The 22,372-nt window shown below is 39.0% G+C and overlaps 1 protein-coding gene across 3 annotated transcripts in view; it reads right to left on the minus strand.

The window, feature by feature from the left end:
• The window catches only part of myo5aa (myosin VAa), a 69,414-nt gene that overhangs the window by 27,287 nt on the left and 19,755 nt on the right, over window positions 1–22,372 (minus strand). For all 3 annotated transcript variants that reach the window (XM_088921436.1, XM_088921435.1, XM_088921434.1), the window contains exons 3-17: window positions 21,046–21,217; window positions 20,132–20,276; window positions 18,611–18,767; window positions 15,225–15,368; window positions 11,766–11,847; window positions 9,844–9,951; window positions 9,400–9,506; window positions 8,821–9,086; window positions 8,220–8,301; window positions 7,016–7,156; window positions 6,650–6,775; window positions 5,341–5,424; window positions 784–936; window positions 574–671; window positions 114–200 (exon numbers count right to left, since the gene is read on the minus strand). In XM_088921436.1, coding sequence (XP_088777562.1) covers window positions 114–200; window positions 574–671; window positions 784–936; window positions 5,341–5,424; window positions 6,650–6,775; window positions 7,016–7,156; window positions 8,220–8,301; window positions 8,821–9,086; window positions 9,400–9,506; window positions 9,844–9,951; window positions 11,766–11,847; window positions 15,225–15,368; window positions 18,611–18,767; window positions 20,132–20,276; window positions 21,046–21,217 — 1,952 coding nt within the window. The remainder of the gene's footprint in view (window positions 1–113; window positions 201–573; window positions 672–783; window positions 937–5,340; window positions 5,425–6,649; window positions 6,776–7,015; window positions 7,157–8,219; window positions 8,302–8,820; window positions 9,087–9,399; window positions 9,507–9,843; window positions 9,952–11,765; window positions 11,848–15,224; window positions 15,369–18,610; window positions 18,768–20,131; window positions 20,277–21,045; window positions 21,218–22,372) is intronic.

Consider the following 22,372-nt stretch of genomic DNA (forward strand, 5'->3'; position numbering starts at 1 on the left):
CAAATCCACGGCTGAGTTTCCAGATCACCATGGAACCAGCAGGCCAAGGCGTCCTCCTGCTGCAGGCCAGGGAGCCCTGGTAGCATCAGGAGGATTACAGAACCACAGCGGACCTGGAAGGGAAGCCGGCAGCCGAGATTCTGATGGTCTCCAGAACACCACAGGCCCTGAGCTGCTGCACCGCTCTCCTGGGGTCAAACCTGGAGCAGAAGACAGAGAACAACGTCGCCATCCTCCAGATCACAGCTATGGGATGCTGGCTAACATTGTGACACAGAACAACAAACCAAGGAAACTGTTTTCTGCATAGAAGGAAATCTTAATCTCATATCTCTTTAATTAAAAAAAAACAACAGCTCACCAAAGATTCACCTGAAATGATTACAATTACAATGTGCAGCCAAGTTATGCTTTGTTTTGACTGATTTAAGTGAAATCATTCTAATGGGCTGTGTGCTCAGGAACGAGATGTTCATCAGGCCTGTTTTGGTCCATCAGCAAGTAGTTTTATTTGCTTAGAAGCTGTTCTTTAATCATGTCAGTGCAATGCAAGCAGCGTCCGGAAGAGCTTACGTGAAAGGGTACTTGTGGTCATTGGGCTTGATGCAGCGCACGTAGTGTGGAGTAGTAGCATTCAGAGTGTCCATCAACAGCTGCAGCGAGTTACGGAACTGCAAAGACAAAGACAAAGGCTGAGGTTGGTTCCGGATCACAGGCCATTCTACATCATCACACACCCAATGTGCATCTCCTGATTGCAAGTCAGGTCTCCCCAGCTCTCACCTGCAGCCCCACAGTTTTCTTGTGCTCTTTGCTGGACTGACTGTGTCGCGTTTTATCTGGCTTGATGCTCAGCCTGGTGCGGCCACCTGGGGGAGCCCCAGTGGGGCTCGTGACTTTTTCCTCCTCTTGAAAAAGCTCCACCAGCAGCTCAAACTAGTGTGGAGATCAGACATGAAAAAATAAAAGACAGTTTGAGAATTACTGCTCTGATGTTTGAATTCCAATGATTCCAGATGTTGGGGATTTCTCATGAATGTGCTAGTTTTATAGCATGCCCCTAAACCATCTGTTTCTAAGGGTTTCCCATTTTTCTAGGATATCTTTCTTCAGTATGGATACTGAGGCCTAAATTCCAGTCTGTTACCCCTCACTCACATTACCCACTGCCTGGCAGTGCTGAGAAGACTGTAATTTGAAAATCTTGGATTTCAAACTTGGCCTGACCTATTCAATGACATAACATTCAACAATGATTGAAAACCCAGAGATATAATTATTAAAATTATTTGCATTTAACAAACACTGGGTGGTGACAGTAGATCCACTGCAGGATATTTCAGTTCTGGATGTTACATGTTCATTATTGTAAAATTCTATCAAGTCTCCATTGCAGTGCTGCCATTTCTTAGTTAAGGTTAACACATAGACAATTACACAAAAGCAATAAACATAAGCATTCACACCAGTATAGTGTATCCATTTTAAATGTTTTTTGTTTTCCTGGGGGTTTTTTAACAGCACAGATTAAAGTACTTGATAATCTCTCATGAACGCATTATCCTACCATGTGGTGTTTAGTATTATGTAAAAAGATACACTGAAACTTTAATCCAGGATGGAATTTATTTGTAAAGGGACATCATAATTCTTGGAAAATATTCAATCAATAACCTGTTGTTAAATAATATGTCATTTCTCAATTTGTCAAGATAATAAAATATAGAACAGATGCCCTTTATGATTTTTGTTATACCTACTATGTCTTTGATTATTTGATAAATGAAACAGTGTAGGACTAGGTCTCAGACTACCATATGAAGAAAAAGGGACACTTTTTAGTTAACTAAAATGTCTTGAAACAAACTGCTCTCCCTACGTAAATGGTTTAATTACTGGTAATGTCTCAAAAATATTAATTATTGAATTAATTATGTAGTTAATTCAATAATTAGACAGGGATAATATTAATAATCTGTCTAATTATTGAATTAACTACATAATTTATCTAATGTATAGATTATGAAACAGACTCTGGGGTATTTTATACGTATCCTACTGTATAATATTATATAGGTATGAATCTTTAATGAAATGTACATTTTATTAATTACACATAAGAGACATTAAGAAAAATTATGTATGTCTAATTAAGATAATTGGGTTAAATTGTTAAATTGATTACTCAGGTGGGAACAGAAACCAGAAGACAGCACCCCCTCTAGGAATTGTATTTGAGACCCCTGCTCTACAGTCTAAAGAAAGAAGTATCCCTTTCAGACAGGAACTCTAAGAGCTTTGCATACATCTCATGCTGGGGAGTTAATCTTTGATTTCTGGAAAGAAAGGAATTTATTTGTGTGAAAAGCAAAACTAAAGGACTCCCCCAAAAAATTTCATCACCTGTAAAAGGGACACTGAATGTAAGGAAATGAATCCAGCACAAGTTACTGCATTTTCAATGTCAGTATACATATTGTTATTTGTTCCCAGTATGTTAGGCCTATGTGTAAAAACTATCAAAGTGCACATTCAGCCATCACAGGGAAGACACTGTCATCTTGCTTCTGGCTCTCAGAATATCCCACCGGTTGTGGCAGATTAAGAGAAAAACACATTTTTTATTCTGTATACGTTTACTTCAGACACATGCTTTCGCTCTACAGGGCCTTAAAGCAAAATGACAGCCACAACATGCTGCTCAGGTGCATTATAACACAAAACAGTCTCCAGATTGACTCCTCCCTCCCCCACCCACCCATTCCTGCTACTGGAGAAGCTGCTGTTGCCATGCGCCTTCAAACACTGCAACGACTCCAGTGGAAGAACATTAATAGAACGGCAATGGTGCAGGCAAGGAGAATACTGAAGGCTTTCCAGTGAGGGGGTTAGAAAAAAAAAAGGTGAGCAGACTGTATGAAGACAACAGTTTTACCTTCTGCAGAACAACAGTTTTCAAGGTGGAAGACAAACACACAACAGCAGGTGGAGAAAAACAAAGACAAAATTAAAAAAAAAACACCCACAAAGATCCCACACCATTATATATAACGCTTTTGCATATATAATGACAAGAAATGAATGTCAATCTCTTTTTTTTGCATGAGGTCACACAATGAAAATAAACATGTTAGGCCTATACTAATTTTAAGAAACCTAGCTACCAAACATCAACTGCATATGAAAAAATAATTAAAGTTCTGACTACCATGATGTCAACCAGCTATGACGAGATGATTTCAAGCAAAAAGATCCCGGGCTGCTCTCAACTGGTGTCTCAGCTCTCTAGGTTCAATTTAGGCGAATGGTCCAACTTTAAACTAATCTCAAATTGCCTGCCACAATCTTTCATAATGGCTCATAATTATGAAAGTCTATAATTCTGCATTAATAATCATAATATTATAGAAAAAAGATAAAATCATGAGGTAACCGGATTACCTCAGCATACCAAAAATTACAATGCGTTGATGTAAGACAGCGAGGAATATTAACACTAGGCCTATTTTAACCACATATAGTAACATATTTATTAAGCTAATAAAATGTAAAAATGGCCTTATCTTTATCATATTAATTTTGCTAAGCCTTCATGGTAAAAACAAATATTATTAATATTGCTCAACACTGTTAAAACATAAAAAACAAAAATAAACAAAAAAATCACATTAAATGAAGACAGATGTCAAAATTAAGGTGTTTTTCTTGAGGTTTTCAGTAGTTAACGGATTAGCTGGAGCAGCTCAAACCCTTACCAAGTGTACTTACCTCTTCTGCAAGCTACCAAGCAATGTCTATAAAAAAGTGTCAAACAATACAAAACTAAATTTGAATATATCTTACAGAGGCCACAAAAATGAATGGTCAAAGCCAAATTAAAAGCAGTGTTAGCATAGTAATACTGGTTCTTTTGTATGGGACAATTCATTTTCATGTTCTTCAAATGATGAATTGCATTGAAACATTAAGAGTTGCTCCCATCAATGACAGATGAGCTAATACAGCAGTGCAATAAGAGCAACTGAAAGTTGTTTTTAAACTGCTCTGAACTCATCGTGAGTGAGGCCAGAGGGATGGAAAAGGTCTTTGGATTGATAAGGGATTGTGCAGACCTGAGAGAAGATGTGAATGCTAAAAGAGTTGTACACCAGTCAGCTGTTTGGCATTTCCTAGTAGTGTATGTAATCAAGGAGCAGGCATGCTGTTGAGACTGTCATAGTGAGGCAAGGCCTTGCTGTGGTCTAATGATTTTTCTGTGGGGTCACTCTCTGAAGATGAAATCACATTAGAGTTTTCTATTATATGAATGTCTCGCCAAATTCCTGAAGAATTGGGGAAAAAGAGATCAATGGTCAGTGGTACTTTATTTCTAAAGATCAGTCTGGTCCTTTATTTTTAATCTGGATAAACAACCCTTCCCAGCCTTTTATAAACACACAGCCTCTGATAAACCACAGTGTGCTGACTGCTAACCTGTAATTCATTTTCGAATGATCAGTCAGAGCAGCGACAACCAGGATTGGTTTTAGAGGCTTAGGTCTTTTCTCAGTGGATTTAAAAGACTTGATCCCTATGTTGTCTACAAACAAGAGAAACCCTTGCTTTCTTGTCCTCCAAGACAACAAAAACCATGACTATGAAAGAAGCTGAAGCCCAGAAACCAGCAAGATGCAGCCCCTGCATTGTTAGGCAGGTATCCACACTAAGGCTAAAGTTTAATGTGAAGCTGTTCAAAGCCCATATTGCTGCATTGCTTCTGTGATAAGAGTTCAATTTTAAAAAAACCTTGTAAGCAGGACTGTTTCAGTATCAGCATCTCTTCGTGGTTATTGCAAAACAGATAAACAGACTTTTAACTAAAGTCAAGCAGCTTCATTTCATACATCAATAAGTCCTTCTTGTGAATTGTCAACATAGTCCACTATGTTAACAGTTAAAAAGGTTTATTCCAGGCTGAAAAGAGAAGAAAGAAAACACGTTTCGGCTCTGGAGCCTTCTTCGGGTGTCATCTGTCAACATAGGGTCTATAGTTGTTTCCACTCCTTTTTCTCAAGATTGAGAGGAAGTCTTCAATGTTCAACTCTTAATTCTTACCGGAGAGCGTTTTTTAAAATGCATCTCTCTGTATTTTGTTTTGCAAATTAACAATGTTACTTTCAAGACAAAACTTCGGTCTTAATGCACACGATGAAGTGGCAGTGGGTGTGAATGACGTCAATAACTTCATTGAACAGCAGATGGCGACAGTGCATCTGACCTTTTAGATGAGCAAACCATACTGCAAGTCATTTACATGAACCTTCTTTCATTTAATTTTTAGAGAGAATAGTAAACACAAACCTTGCTTGCTTTCAGCACATGTATCTGTTCCTCATTAACTGTGTCTTTATTCTTCTCCAAGAACCCTTCACATTGATATTCCACCTAGAGACAGAAGAATATACAATCAAAAAGCCAGTGCCATTTCACATTTAGTATCACTGCAAATATCCACTTTCTGATAAAGAAATCTGAAAGTAGTGGATTTTCTTGGACCTAAAAGCAGACCTATTTAACTGCATAGCCTGTCACTAGCTAAATTCGATTAAGTAAAACTAAAAATGCTGTGATCAATAATGATTAAAACACAGAACGATCTTGAATGTTGTCTAAGATGACCTCTTCATGTTATGTTACTTGCCATTGTGGGTTTACTATGGGCATTCACTTTTAACACAACACTTTCCAACTAATGATAACAGTTGATTGCAATACAGCCAACATGTGATGCATTACAGTATTTTACAATGTTGAGCAGCTATAGATATATACAGTAGCTATAGCTTTCAACATAGTCTTGACAGTCACTATTTTCAGTATTAAACCACACAGAGAAACCATGATCCAGTAACACTTCGATTCTGTAATGAAAAAGAAATCTGAGAAGCAAAATACATTGTGTCTGAAATAGGAAAAACGGTGGATGACCTCTTCTGTCATTGAGATTCATGTTCCCAGAGTGGGTGTAATGCCAGCACTATTTGATCAACCCTCACATATGGCTGTAATATGACACTAAGTGAAGCTAAAATAAGATTGTCTAATGTCTATCACCTTGTAACACTTGCTATTTTTTATCCTGTATTCCTACAAATAAATCAAACACATTCAAAATAACAAATATTTAAGTTGTGCATCTGAAAACCCAGATTTATTTTAACAATAATAGTAGTCATTTGTTTGAAATTGATCATTAAATCTATCAGTTCCCAAGAATTTACCAAAGTATACATTCTACTATAGAATTAATACGTTAAATAAACAATAAGGACATAAATGTTACAACAACTGAATATTGATACAAGAAAGGTTAGAAAAATAAAAGGACCCATCATGCTCATCTAACATGTTGGCATCATCAGCCTTTATTAGGAACTGAAGCACTGAAATCTTATTCTTTAAGGAGTCTTCACAGGTATTCCTGAAATTAATGTAGGAGATTCAGCATAAACTATAAAAGCAATCTGGGCAAGAAGAACGACTTTTGAGCACTTTGGGGATTACAGTGGGTAATCTGAGGTTCCCTTCAGATGTCTTTATCTACAGACAAGAGACAGAAAAAAACTCCAAGAAGGACAGGAAGAGGAGAGCCTGAAGATGAAAAACCTACCTTGTCTGCAAAGTGCTGGATAATGAAGGCTCTATTAGACAGACGGGGCTTCTGGAAAAGTGCACATTTGTTCAAGTGAGTGTTATACAGCTTCTGAGCCCAGGTATCGTCTGTTCCTTTTGGCATCTGGGATTGGAAATAAAGGAGTTTCAGTGGTGCCTACATCCAGCCAGGTCCAGGTCTTAAAGACAACATGAGCCTTGGGCAGCAACAAAAAGCAGGGCTCATGCCGATTATACTTCTCATCTCTATTTACAATCAAACTTCAATCCTGAAATCTTGGACCGGTATCTACCATCCAGGTGTGTGTGTATTGTGAGCTAGAATGTCCATAGCACTGCTTGCAGAGGCATGCTGAGCTCTTACCCTGCATTCTTCATCAAGCAGGTCCAGGACTCCGAGTCTGGCTTCGATCAGATTGATACAGGGCTGATTGTCATAGAAGTCTATCAATGTCCAGGGGATCTGCTCCTTCATGTACTCCTCCTGCTCCAGTTTAAACACATGCTGCAAGACGAGAGGGAAAGCATCCATGGATGGCTTTTTTTAGTTTTTCTCTGAGCACGACAATCCCAAAGAAGACCTCACCAGCACAGATCACTGCTGCACTGGCGCAGACAGATGGCTAAAACTCCAGAAAAAAACAGTGTTGATCTGCCTACTGCTATAAAACTTTAATTTCACAATAGCAGTCAGCGCATTGTTTGCATGTTGTACCTGACAAGAACCTGACCCAGCAGAGCTTAACTGGCTTGGAAAGAGCACCTCCTACAAATTACAGCTGTCTTACAATATTTGTCTGACAGGAATCTGCTGGAAAGCCCAGTAAATGGAGATATCCATAAGAAGATGATGGAGTACTGTAAACATACTACAAGTAGCAATGTTTTCCAGAGAAGACAGCACGAGGAACTGTTTAATACAAAGTAAAACATTTTCTTCTAAGCATAAAATAAAGTGCAAGCATGAAACCTTCAACCTTTAGAAATGTTTTATAGTCAGACAGCAACAAAAAAATGGATTTATCTGCAACACCTAATACATTTTTATAGAAATCTATCAGAGAGTGGATTGTTTTGGACATCTTTTCACAATATCAAAGCTTCAAGACTTTTTTTTGTTTCTTTGTGTTCTGTGTACTTCAAAGATCAGACTGATGTGAAGTTAAAAGGTGTATTTTCAAAGGGCTTCAGCATGCTTACTTAGCTATACAACAGCACACAGTTTAGGGCTAGGAGAGCCATCATATAATATATTCAAACACTTGAATATAATTCAAATCAACTTACAGTAAACCCAGAGGTGTGAACACCTTCAATGAAAAATGATGCAAAATAAAACAAAGGTGTGTTACCTTAAAACTTTACAAACACTGGTTATCTAGAAATTTAACCCCAGAGATATAAAATTTAAATAACATTTTATTTTAAAATGCTAACACAAAGAACCACGATTCTCTGATGCTTACACATCACACTTTGTTAGCAGGTGTAATTAGAGGATGTCAGAGTGAACATCCCTTGAGGATCATAGAACTCCATGCAAATGACATCAATACAACAGAACTCACCATATTGAACTGTTGCTGCAGCTTCTCATTTGCGTAATTTATACAGAACTGCTCGAAGCTGTTGATCTCGAACGTTTCAAATCTGGAAGGAAAAAAAATAAACCACTCAGAATCTGCAATGCTGACATTTTAGTAAAGAAGTAGTAAATTAGCCAGACCACTAGGAGAATCTGCCTACATAGCACAACGCAATTACTCAAAGGGTTTTTGCACGGTGTTTTACAAAAAAAGGGATCAGGCCGGTACAACAGGAGTTTAATTTAAATATTAATGTGGTAAATTGCTTCAACTTAATTACACATCTGGGATATATTACATTCTTCAAATCACCCACGTCAACATAGTTGTTTTTTCATGTACTGTACCTTGAACGAGGACCACTCTAATAATTGTGCAGTGCTGAATGCAATTTTGCGTATGAACAAGTGAAAATGCCCAAAAGTGAGCTAAACAACAAGTGCTCTGTAATGTACTAAATGTCAGAGAGAAAAGTAAGAATGCCGAACAGTGCAGAAAGAATGAACATGATGAACGGTCTCACAGTCTGTGTGTCTTACTGAGTGGACTGACCGGAGCTGACTCCTGGAAGGCTCTTACATACCCATAAATGTCGAGAACTCCAATGAAGGAATGCTGCTTCACTGTGGAGTGCAGGGCTTGATTGACATGATCAACAATCCAGCTGAAGAGTTTGGCATAGATGTGTTTGGCAAGGGCATCCCTTGCATTGATGGCTTGCAGTTTCGGGATGGGCTTAATGTAAGTCTCTGCCGCCGTCATGAGTTTCTTATGGCACAGCCAATGGGACATGTCCTGGTAGGTCACTCCCATTAATTCGCAGAAAATGGTCAAGTGGACATTGTTGGGCTAAAATTGGAATGAGAGTGAGGACATATTGGTTGTAGAAGTTAAGATACTGCAAATTAAAAAGAAGTACTTTGAAGAAGTAAAAAGTCCTGCCAGTGTGCCCTCAAACAAAGACAATCCATGAGATCCAATGAAGGAAAATGTTTATATTTTAAAAACTGGATTTATTATCCACATTACCCATTCTAATATATCCATATTATTATAATGCATACATTTCATAGGACTGAAAGTGGAAAGCTGAATTATAAAAATCTATAAATGTATTCAAAAAACTAGAATAAAGACATGCAAAATAAATGTAGTAATTTACCAGGATTATACTGCTGTCTGAATCCCGATCCTTGATGGCCACATTGCCTAGATGGAGGATAGCTGCAAGAACTTGGAAAATGCCCATCTGGTAAGATTCGTTAATACCTGAAACACCATAACAATGTTATTATGATCCAAGGAGAAGTTCCAATGACACAGTCTTCCAATAAGAATCGTTTATGCCTCTATAAAAAAACTTTAAAACTGTTCAATACCAATAGCAAAGCAAAACATCAAAAAGCAGAGTGTTTGTTCAGCTTGTAATTCTTTTGCATTCACATGAGCTGGAGGTAAACTGATTGAAACTACAATGGCAAAAAACAATATTTTCAAAGACTGATTTGTATTTCACACAAGAAAGGGTACATTGACGAATTAAGAGAACAGTAAGAAGTCAGTATCCCTGCAGCACTTCCCCACATAAGAGACACTGGGGAGTTACCTAATAATGTGAAGGCTTGTCTGGTGGTGACCATCTCCTTGGCATCATCCACACCGTCGATGACTGGGCTACGGCCCTGATTGGTACAATGGAAGTCATTGGCAGAGCCTGCAAGACAGATTCTCCAATCAATGCTCACAGAAATACCAAGTACATAGCTCTTAATGAAGGAGGTCCAGATACAACCTGAAACAATGTGAGTTACACAGCTGAAACGATACATTGCACCTTATATTTAATTTCCCATTGGCCTTTACCAATCATGGCCTCCTAATAATCCCCATCTCTGAATTGGCTTCATTACTCTGCTCTCCTCCCCACTGACAGCTGATGTGTGGTGAGCGTTCTGGCGCACTATGGCTGCCATCGCATCATCCAGGTGGATGCTGCACATTGGTGGTGGTGGAGGGGAGTCCCCATTACCTGTAAAGCGCTTTGAGTGTAGCGTCCAGAAAAGCGCTATATAAAGTGTAAGCAATTATTATTATTATTATTTTATCTGTCTGATAATTTGTAGGCCTGTATGTCTACTCATTAATCTATTGCTAAAATTATATTTTCCTTATGTCCCCCATTACTACTCAAGACAAGATATATGACTGTTTACAACTAAATATTATCCTTCTTCAATTTCACAATTACAATTCTAAGACATCTGCCTGTCTCAAGCCTCAAGCTTGTTTTCATATCTACTGGATATCAAGATGTGCAAATCTCAAAAATGTCCAGGGTTACTAGCCACCTAGCAAGCAGAATGTGAGAACTCTGCTAGTTTTCTGATTGGTGTACTGCCTGTTGATACCTCAAAAAACAAACAGGCAGGCAGAACCAACAGATAATAAAATCCGTACTTGATCTCCCGAACACAGATGGTAAAGGCTTCGGTGATTTGCTGCGTGACATTCAACACGAAAAGTAAAGCCATTTCCAAGATTACGGTTTTGGCCTGATCCTGTTGCTAAGCAACCGGCCTCGTCTGTGCTTGGAACTCCCCCACTACCAGGGTGCAGTTGCAGAACATGCCAGGGTGACAGCACTGGAGAGCAGAACTCTGGAGACACAGGACAGACAGGGGCCTCCTCTCCGTGGGACACATCCGCTCATGCTCACACACAGCCAATCGGGCAGCTCTGCCCCCACACTCTCAGGGAGCATACTGCTGCTTTTCCACCACAGGGACCGGCAGCTCAAGAGCTGCGATTTATGAAAATGTCCTTCACCAGCTCAAAACCCTTGTTGAATGTATTTATGAATGGACAAAAGCTGTACATCTAACATCTGTTATGAACCCGTTATTAATCCGTTTCCTGATGTTGAATATGTTGCAGGAAAACAAAATGCTTCTATAATAGCTTAGCGTTCTTGGTATCATAAGTCCAATATTGCTTCTGTTGCTGACATAAATGTACAATTTTCATGACGAGGTAAATAACATTTTAATGCCATGAGACACACTAATAAACACTATTGAAATGGAAATCAAATAGTACACAGCTGATGTAGAAGTCAGCAACACATTTCAAATAAAGGTTATGGTTTTTTTTTCGCTTTCGCGTTTGCTGCATGACTGGCTGTTTGCCAGTAACTTGTGGGAGTCAGTTGTGCCTGCGAACAGCATCAACAGAATTATTGCTTCTGAAGAAATGTGCTCCTGCTGAAGTCTGATTTATATTTAATGCCATCTTGAATTGTATCCTTGAGCTGCAGCAGAGAAGAAAAGGAACAAGCCTGAATGCACATCTCAGCCACTTTATTGCTGGCGAGTGTGCAATGGTTCTGTAGCCACATATTCCCAGACTCATTAGTGCTTCTGTATGAGTCACCCTGAGCCCCCGTGCAGAAGCTTGCAGAGAGAGTCAGGACTTCAGTTCTTTCGGTGAAAAAAAGAAGAGTAGTTCATTGAGAGAATTAAAGCAACTTACCTAACTTAAGAGCTTTGAATTCCGGCAAGCGTGCAGAAGCACACAGCTGGTAGAATATATGGTAATTTCTCTCTTCGTCTGCCTAGAACAATACCAGTCAAAGCGGAACATTTAGAAACAGTCACAAAATTACTGAGTAAATGATGTTTTAAAAAACACTTTAAAATAACGCACAGGAAACGTAGATTGTCAGAAACAAGGAATAGAATATGCTTTCACATATCTGTGGCCCAAAAAAAGAGCAATGTTTTTCACTAAAGTGGATTTCAATCCAGCCCGTACTGCCCCTGCTGCACTTCCGGATGGATACCAGGTCTGCCTGATTGGTGTGCTCCCTCCACATTTCACTCAGGACTTCAGATACAAACCCCCGACTCCTCTCACTTCACTGTTAGTTTGGGTCAAAACAACATCCTGGTCTGGCAACAGAGGAAAGAAAGTATTTTGTCCTTGTCTTCTGAAGGGGAAATAATACAAACTACATGTAAATAAACCCTTTAAGGTCTCTACAGGCAAACACTCAATTCCCAATTTCTGTAATTGATTAAAATAACCAACACAAATTAAAGCCTAGATAAATGAAATAGTTAGCTAAGGCAGAGGTAATTTGAAATGCTTTATCTAAACGTTGAGCGTTCTTAGACAATTTGCAACTCTTATCAAAACCCACAGTGGGCAGAGTTTTTACTTCCTAGTAATAGTGTGGCTGCAGTTCTGTGAAAACTGTGCGAGGTCTGGAACAAAAGGATTCGTTTAGGTATATTAATTTCTGCACCATTACTAAATTCTACAAAAAAACTACAGGAACAACTAGCAAGGTGCAAAACATTTAGAATGCATGCACACGATTCTGACGTTAGCATGTAAGAGAAAAACAACAGGAATTACAATGATATATTACCATGCAGAGATATGCCAATGTCTTCATAAGGTAAACCAATTACATTTCCACATTTCCAAAAACATAAAAAAGCACAAGTACAGTCCACGTTCTTTTCATTTTATGACAGAATATTAGCCAGTATATTCTCACTGAAGAGTGGGAGTAGTGCATGAAGGTGATCAAAATACATTACAGCTGCATGTCAGCTGCATCTTATTTTTTTAGTTATTATTTAATTCTGGAAAAGCGCCATCAAAGAGCCTTCACCAATGATTGCATACGTGCAATTAGCATGCTTAGTCAATTGTTGGTTAGACCACAAAAGCAATCACTGGCTAGTACAGGAATCAGAGGTCAATCTGACCACTGACAGAGCCTTTGTGCAGTACAGTGGACTGCAAGACTTCAAGTCAGCCTAACATACAAACAGAGTGCTCTTTGAAGGCACAGCTGACCTCGCAGTTATTATCAGCGCAGGACTCTCTCATTGCACTGGTGTAAAAGATAAACGTTTTTAAAATTTGCATTAACATTAGAGGTTATAATAGCTGCATTTAACCTTCTGTAACTGTTCTTTGTTCACAGGACAAAAACACATTTAGGGTCTGAAGGAATGAAAATACTAAATTTTAGACTGCCTGTTCCCTAAAAAAGAAACACAAAACTCCTTAACAGATGAGAACACACATTTTGTAATACATCTGTAATGAACAGAAAGATAAGTTTCCTTCTCATCCACCTGAAACCTAACTGCCTTTGGACAGCAACTGGTCTTCCCAAGATGCTGATCTGCATTTAGAGAGACTTCTTTCAATTTGCCCACACAGCTGTAATACTACAGTATATCGGGTGGCAGTGGGCCTCAATGGGACAGAGGACACAACACACACATTTTTTCTGACATGTCCCTCCCTGCACTAAGGTAGGCTTAGATTCAGACATGGCTGTGCCATTAAAAGTGACATAACGACCTGTGCAACCCACTAGCTAAATAATTCTAGATATGAAAAATATATTTCAATTAACTTTCTTCTGGCATTTTTGTATTTTCTCACTAAAGCAACCAGTATCAGATCTTAGTTAATTTTATGGACTGCAACTAATTAGCCAAAGAAAGAGCAGTCATATATACTGTATAGGTCATGTCAGTGCACTGTCTATCAAGGACAGAGTAAGATCTTGGCAGGTTCCCCGGTGGATGTTAATAGTGCCATTTCCCATTTCAAACATACCAAACACTGGCTCTTTTCTGACTCTTAGCTACAATCCAACAACACTACTACAGTATTGAGCCGCTTAAAAAAGTCAAAACAAAATGCAAACATTACATAATCAAAACACAGCTTGTGAACACATTGGTTGCCAGTCTTAGATGCATGTCTTAGAGCTGAATTCAGAGTTATATTTCCATAGATTCGAAAGGTTATGAATCAATCTGAAGTTTATAAAGAAATACACTATTCTTAAGCTCTTCTGTGAAATAGACACAGTAGATCATTGGCTATTTGGTGACTAGTAATCAAGCTGGCAACGTTTTCCAGTGTTCACAGGTCAACCCAGCAAAATCTGTGTCCAATTTGGTGTTCAATGGAAAACCACTCAGTCCAGTGATTGGGTACAATGTGAGAGGAAACAATAGCACAAACACTCTTTGATTGTGCTACAGAGACAGGTATAGCCATGTAACAACTCCATCCATCCATCTTCTGACCGTTTTTTTATCTAATACAGGGTCACGGGGGAGCTGGAGCCTACACTGGCAAGATACACCCTGGATGGGACACCAGTCCATTGCAGGGAGCAGGTACAGACGCACAAACACTCACAGCAGGGCCAATTAACTCCAACAATGAAATTACATTTTCCCTGACTCTGTTTCCCTGGTTTTCTGTGAGGGAATTAGCCAAATAAATTGCATTTTTCACTAAAAGTGATTTTCTTATTTCTTCAAATAAGGTAAATCTTATGTTTCCACACATGTAAAAGACTTACTTTTAATTAAGGAAAATCAGATCATATTTACAAACAAGATTTCATTCCTTATTAGATAGTAATACATGTATCGGACTCCGCATTGAACAACCTGAATTAATGTGTCCTGTACAGCACTGCATGTACTTTACCCCTGTTGTCTATTCGTATTTACAAGTACTCCATGCTTCAGAACATTTTTGTACAGTGAACCAATTCAAAACTCTAAACTGCATCATGAAATCTGATTTGAGCTGCTGCTTTGTTAATGTTCAGCACTACAGGAATTAGTTGAACAACATGGAGACATAGTGGTTAGCAGAGTGGAGTTTTATGTTCTCTTTGTGTGTGGGTTTCCTCCGGGTGCTCCAGTTTCCTTCACAGTTCAAAAACATACAGGTAGGTTAATTAGCTTTTGAGAAAATTGGCCCTGGTGTGTGTCCGTGTCTGTGTTTGTGTGTTTCCTGCAATGGACTGGCATCCCATCCAGGATGTACCCTGCCTTGTACCTACAGTATTGCTTCCTCGTGACCCTGATTTGGATGAAGCAGTTAGAAAAGGGATGGAATGAGGTAATCAGCTCCCCTTCAGAGAGTTTCACTTACCTGAAAGACCACTCTTGATTTCTCCAGCAGGTACGTCCTCATGTTGGCCCCAATGATCCGATACCTCTTATCAAATCCGATCTCAATGTACTTCCCAAAGCGACTGCTGTTGTCATTCCTGGTGGTCTTGGCATTTCCTATGGCCTAAAACACAGCATTGACACACTTAAACTCAGGGTAAGGCAGAGGAGAAGGATACTCTGTCAATATCCTTTTATTTTTGGACACATTCACTATTGCATTGGTCCAGGGAAACTACTTTTACGCCAATATTTGGAGAGGAAAAAGTAAGCAGCTCTTGAAATCAAATACGATCTTCTAATATACGATATGGTTGCATTTTGTTGACAAACGAGAATTTTGAAACATATAGAAAGCATAGAATTCATTAAAAGAAATGTAGCAAACAGAAATGAGGGGAAGGTCTTCGAACACTGCAGATTTACAGAAATCTAAGGGGAGGAGCCAGAGCAGAGGCATCTCCCAGCATCAGCATCATGAGGAAATATAAAACTGACAGAGCAGAGTGTGACTACAGCAGTGTGACTGGTTTCTTGATGCAGCTTTTCTGTTCTCCTGAACGAACCGTATTCTGCAGTCTGCTGCTGCTACACTTTAGGTGTACCTGGAGTCAGCTTTCAGGGACTGCCCACGCACAATTAGAGAAAAACAGAGTGAAAACCTCATGAAACTCTGAAACCAGCCGCATTTACTAATCTGAACTAAAGACTGATGGTCTCCTCACCGAATCAAAGTAAATACTGCTTCACATTCGTTCATTTTCTCTGGATCAGAAAGTCCTAAATAGGGTTTTCACCAGCAAAAAGAGATGGTTTAATTGCACCCCTGGGACCTTGACTCGGCACCTTTCTGACACGGTTGACAGAGTGTAGCACATTAAGGCAAGCTCTGCAAAAAAGCCAGGGAACTGACACCTACCACACTCTCATTAAAACTTGGCTGCAAAGCTCTTCTCAAAGAAAAAGAGTAGTTTTGCTCTCTAAAACCACCACAACAAACAGGATGCTGTATGTGATGAAAGAATTCTTACATACTATAAATGCCTAGTTAAACCTCATGTTATATTGGATGTGTTTCGGTATAGTAATAAACCAAGAGTATTCAGAACATATGTGCAGAAATAGAAATAAAGAGAAGTAAACAGAAAGGCAACAGAAACACAAACCTCTACATTATGTAATCAGGGGCCTGCGATTAAAACCTGGCTTGTTCCATTGTCACTGCAATTTATTGCATCTACCAAGCTAAAAGGAATGAAGCAGCAAGCTCATTAGTTTTCATTAGTCATCATTTCTTTCTGAACAGATGAACATTTATAAACTTTGAGGTGGTCATTTGAGGAAGAAAGGGCTAAAGAACACATATTAGTGTTCAGTTTTAAACGTGCAGGTTTTGACAGTACAATGTTCACTTGAAAAAGTGTATGCGTGTGATTCGTAATTCAGCATTAGTGAATGGGACATCATTGGAAGGAGATGAATACATTTGAAAGGTACTTTGTATTTTACAAATATATTCACACTTGTTTTGTCTCAAAATGCGTTCCACTGATCAATAGCTGTGAATTTCTATTTCAATAACCCAGAAATGATCACTTTAGAATGCAGACGTGTAGGATCAGTTTTCTGAGGTGAAGCCATGGGAACCTCAAGTGACAAGCACATGCAGTACCAGATATGAGGAACGGCCATTCTAGTGTTCCTGCTGCTCCACTTTGAGCTCAGCATGAAAGTTTCATTAATAGGCAGCCGAGCACTAGAGTTTCTACAGAATTTATTGGGGATATTAATAACAAGAATGCCTTAATAGGAGAGAGAGAGAAACATGTCAGAAGGCCATTGAAACTAGAGAGCTCAAAATAAACTGCCATTTTTCTACTGTGTGTATAGCCCCACAGAACAGTTTTCCCAGACTCTTCCAGGGGAATCTGATTATTTTAATTAAGAACAAGCAGTCTCGTATTGGCCCTACAAGAGTGAAGGGTTCCAGTTAACAAAGAATTACTCTGGGGCAATAATTGTCCACTTCCTGCTTGCTCAATAAAGTGCATATTAGAATCTGATGACAGGCCTAAGTAAAACTTCAAAATATTCATGTTGTATACTTGTTGATTTGAAAGCATGCTACAACAACATCTATCAAGATATTGACAGGATTGAAATTAAAGGATATACTGTATTCAATATCAGATCAGTGCTGCCAGTTACAGGCAGAATAATGCTCCTTAAGCAATGAAGTACAATGTGCTTGTATGAAAAAAATAACCAATTTCCACTAAAGAAATGGATAGATACTTGTTTGGCACTGCTCATTTACTAAATGGCTAATTCTATTCAGGACAAAACAAGTACGCCAAGAATTTCTTGGTGGCATGCTGTTGCTGAATAATACCGCCTACAGCACATCTGCGGCACCTTCCATAACAACGATACCACAAACACACAGAGGTTCTAGAATTACAGCTTTGAAGCTTCCATGACACACACACCCTGAACAACTGCTTGGAACATGCAAGTACTAACACTGATTATGATGGCCAGGACCTGCTCATTCCCTCAGCAGCTCAAGGAACCCAAGGTGAAGATTGATTCCCTTTTTTTGCACAGCAAAATGATTTGCTGCTCCTGTTGGGGGTCCGTGAGAAGCAGCAGGCAATGGAAGAGCTCTCGTTTAGAGATGAAAATAACCGCGTGACAAACAACCATCTGAGCGAAGGGCCGTTCATTTCTGCACCCTGCCTTTTACATCACAGGAGGCATGATACGTTGAACACTGTTCTCAGGCTTAGACAACACAAAGTCTTTACTGTCACAACAGCCGTTTTCCAGGACAATGACCTTATAGAGATTGGCGACTTGGAAGGGAAATGTGACCACTGCCAATGTTTGCTCTTTACATTTAAACAGTTCATGAACTATAAAGGTCACTAATATCCATTCTTATCCTGAAGATCTCAATCAAATGTCTTGTTTGCCACAGCGCATTTCCCAGACACATTTTGTAGGTGAATAAGCACCTAAAACATTTTTTTTTTCAGCATTTACTATTTTAAATTGCAGACCAGGCAAATTGTTTCAGATATTTGTAATGCGTTTCCATGATTCGATTGAAAACCACTTAAAACTTCTTTCCCAAGCAGCACGGGAGCTGATAGAAGTTAACTTCTATGTTTAGAAGAGAACAAAAAAAAGAAACTTTTGGTAGTGGTGCCTTCTTCTGCCAAGTCACGTCAGATGGCGCAGCTGAAACAGTGAGACTTCCCATTTTTCACTGTAGTGTTCTGCATGGGATGAACGGCGGCTTGTTTCAACACACACAGAGCAACGACAGCAGCCCCAAGAAAGGCCAGGCACCGCGAGTCTTACCTCCATGATCGGGTTCGACGCAAGCACCTTCTCCTCCACGTTGGCTTCACTGGCTGACCCACTCACGGTAGCAAAGTACCTCATGGCATATTTGGCAGAGACCGTCTTCCCAGCTCCTGATTCCCCACTCACAATAATTGACTGGTTCCTCTCATCCCTGAAAAAGGACTGAGCTTTGATCCTTCATTCCTTTGTTTAGTTACGGATTTATGGGGCCTGAGCACGTAAAGTGAAACTTTTGAAACTGAACACAGTGTTTTATTGGAAAGTACAGTAAAATATGCATTTACTACCCTTCATTAGTCTTATACTGCTGAAACTATCACACAAATTGGATTTGCTGGCAAAGCATTGTCATACTAGTTTAGTGCTGTAGAAATTGTAGATTATCCACAAATGCAGCAGTTTTATTTCGAGCACAATTTACATATTAGTGCATTAGTGCACATGTGCATCTGGGGAAAGCCTGCATTTTTGACAGATTAATAAATCAACAGTTTGATCTAATTCATACTTAGATAAAGGTATTATTTTGATAGTGACACACAGGCCCACTCTAAGTAATGAACTGTAGACTAAACAGCAGCCTGATTTACAGAGCTAACACCCAGATGAGCTGTGGAACCTAACACAGATCTCACCAATTCCTGAAGGAGATGCTGCATTCGAAAATAACTAATTTTAGCTCAGCTACATTGTGCTGACAAAGTAATAACCTATAGTCCTTTCTGTAGCAAAAGAGAAAACTGGATCATCGCAGTACGGAGCTATTTTCACAGGCAGGAAGATGAGACCAAGATATAAAAACCTCATAGTGAGGTGCATAGAGAGCACTTAAAACAAATGAGCTTTCAATCTCTCTGTCTCTCTGAGGTAAGCTCTGTTGTTAGACATTTCAATCACACTGGTTACTACAATCCTGGTGGCTCCTGACAAATGCATTTAGATAGATTTAAACAAAAGAACTTATTTAGGAGATATTGAGGACAATATCACATCCTGGTCCTCCTTTATACTGACACTAACAGCATCAATGGTAAGTGTGTTTATAAGATCAATGGTGATGGATTTGTTCCTTTTATTTCTAGGTCTTTAATGCAATCAAGACCACAAGCAAAATACAATGAGCCAAAGGAGTAGACTCTCAATTCTAATCAAGCTACACACATTTTTTGTACTCTGCATCTAAGCTCCATTCTGCCCCAAGACAACATGAAGAATCTGCTAGTGGAGGTCACTAAGAAAAAGCCCTCTGGATCAGAAAGGACTGACCAACTGATTGGCGGCAGAGAGCACATGCTGGTCCTGGCGTAGACAGAACAATACAGACAGAACAGCTGCAAGGTCGACACACAGGAGTGAGGAAATGAGAGCAAAGCAAAGAAAGTCAAACAGCAGACCTGTCTGATCTCAACTTCATCAGCCCAGCTCCAGCTGTGAAGGAAATCCACTCAGATCTCTCTACTACAGAATCGCAAAAGGCTGACTTGCGTCGGCACTGGGCTCCTGAGATTTACTAACCTGGCCATTTGTTTGTAAGCTTCCTCGGCCACTGCAAATATGTGGGGGTCCATGTCCCCCATATTCTGACCACTGTAGGCATTGATGATGTCTGTTCCATAGATGGGTAGGGTTTCATAGGGATTAATGGCCACCAAGACAATACCTGAAATTTAAAGGAAAGGTAGAAGCAACAATCCAAATTAACACATATGTCTATAAAGCCATAAGCATAACCCTTAGTATGGATATATTGCAATGTGGCCAAATGGTTATAAACCCTTCCAGCAACACTTAAACACAGGAATATACTTTGCTAAACCTGACTTCATTTGTGCTCAAAAATGAAAACAAACTACACTATGCTGATTAAAACATTAGAACCAATTCTGTTCAGTTCTGTCTTGTCTTACATCTGCAGGCATGGAGACAAATGAGTGATGTTCTCAGCTGAAGGCTGTCATAAGGAAGATAATGACAGCTGTAATGCTGTAACTGTACCAAATCCATCCTAAGTCAGACGTTCTATGGTTCTACGTAGGCAGTGGGAGCTGTACACAATATTTCTTTTTTCTTAATGGCAGAAAATGTTATAAGTAGCACTTTTAATTAAATTTATTAAAATATGCCTTTGAAACAGACTTTATTAAATCATGATCACTGTAGAAGTAATACACTATTCTTTTTTCTGTAGAAAAATTCAGCCGAATATCACAGTGATGTGCAGTATTGATATTAGTTAAAACATATTATATGTATGTATATAAATTATATTATTGGTATTTAGGGTACATTGGGTACACATATATTGGTATTAGTAAAAAAGACTCTTGCACATATATTTGTTCAGATAGATCAGTGATGACCAATTTGTTCCTTTTGTTTCCAGAGCATTAACACAATCAAAACCACAAGCAAAGGGAAAAGCCTCTTACCACAATATGTGTAGATGAGCTTGGAGTCAATGAAGCGCACTTTGAGGTTGTGCAGGACGGCCGGCTCGTGGAGGTAACTGAGAGCAGTGAGGTCATTCTCCCCCACTAGGATGTCGGGGTTTCTAAGATGGGGCAAGTTCCTCGTTTTGGGGTCTAATTTGTGTTCAATTTCCTAGCAAAAAAAACACATTACGGTTGAAAAGACCTATGAAAAATTCACATGATATGTATGTGGGACAGTAGGTCACTACACACAGGAATCATTAGCGTCTGTCAAATATTTTACAATTGCTTTGAACTGAAGCAGCGAAGTGCGTTCTACATCCTACGAACTGATTAAATATGTTAATGAGGATAACAATTAAAGTACAGCTACAGCACAAATGCTGTAACTGACTCCAGCACAAATTGAGTGAAAAACAGAACAGAAGCTCCTCCTTTTCTGTGATGTCATTGGATCATCACTTCCTGCTGCTAGCCAGTGAGAAGGTGGGCTGGCACAAGACTGCCCCACTAATGTGAGTGTGCTGGAAGATGGCCAAGATCTGGATCAGTACATGAACCTTTATAGCATTTGTACCAGATGTGAGCATGTTAACTACTGACAGCAAAATCCATAGCACACACAACATAGAATGGAGTCAAGGGCTGATGAAACCAATAGAGGAAAATGTAAAGATAAAACAGAAAGAATTATGTGACAGGTGAGATAGTAGTGAAATATTTTCCTGGAACAAAAACAGTGTGATTTCTCATTAGAGGTGCATGTGCCTGGGTGTGAAAAAAAGTAACAGTTCAAAATTTGGATTAGTTCTTACCTTATCCTTTCTACAAAGTGTAAAGACAAACAATGATAGTTTGACAAAGACAGTCAGGTTCTCCATATTGTCCTGTTTTTTTTATTGCTAGAATTTTTAGGTAAGTCTAAATGGCTCAAAGATTTGAAGATTAAAGATGCACAATTTCAAATTACATTTGTGACAATTCATTTTCTTCTGTGTTTCATGGCATGAAGAGAATTAGTAATTAGTGTTATTAATTAGTGAAGAGAACGTGAATTAGCCATAAACTAAAGAACTGATTTAAGTTCAAGTCTATGACAAAATGTTCTAAATGAAGAATGGTTATCTTATTCAAAGCTTTTATGAATTAATGAGAAGTGCTAGGAAATACAATATTTGGTGGTCAATTACAATACAGCTAAACATTTAATTGCAGAAACTGGCATGTAAAAGCACTGTTTCTAAAGAGATAGTGTAGTGCAGCTCAGTTCATTTACCGTGCTGCATGCAGATCTACAACAGCTGATGAATAGAGCCTCTATCTT

This window comes from Atractosteus spatula, chromosome 7 (assembly GCF_055471065.1).
Source record: "Atractosteus spatula isolate fAtrSpa1 chromosome 7, fAtrSpa1.hap1, whole genome shotgun sequence".
Classification (NCBI taxonomy): Eukaryota; Metazoa; Chordata; class Actinopteri; order Semionotiformes; family Lepisosteidae; genus Atractosteus; species Atractosteus spatula.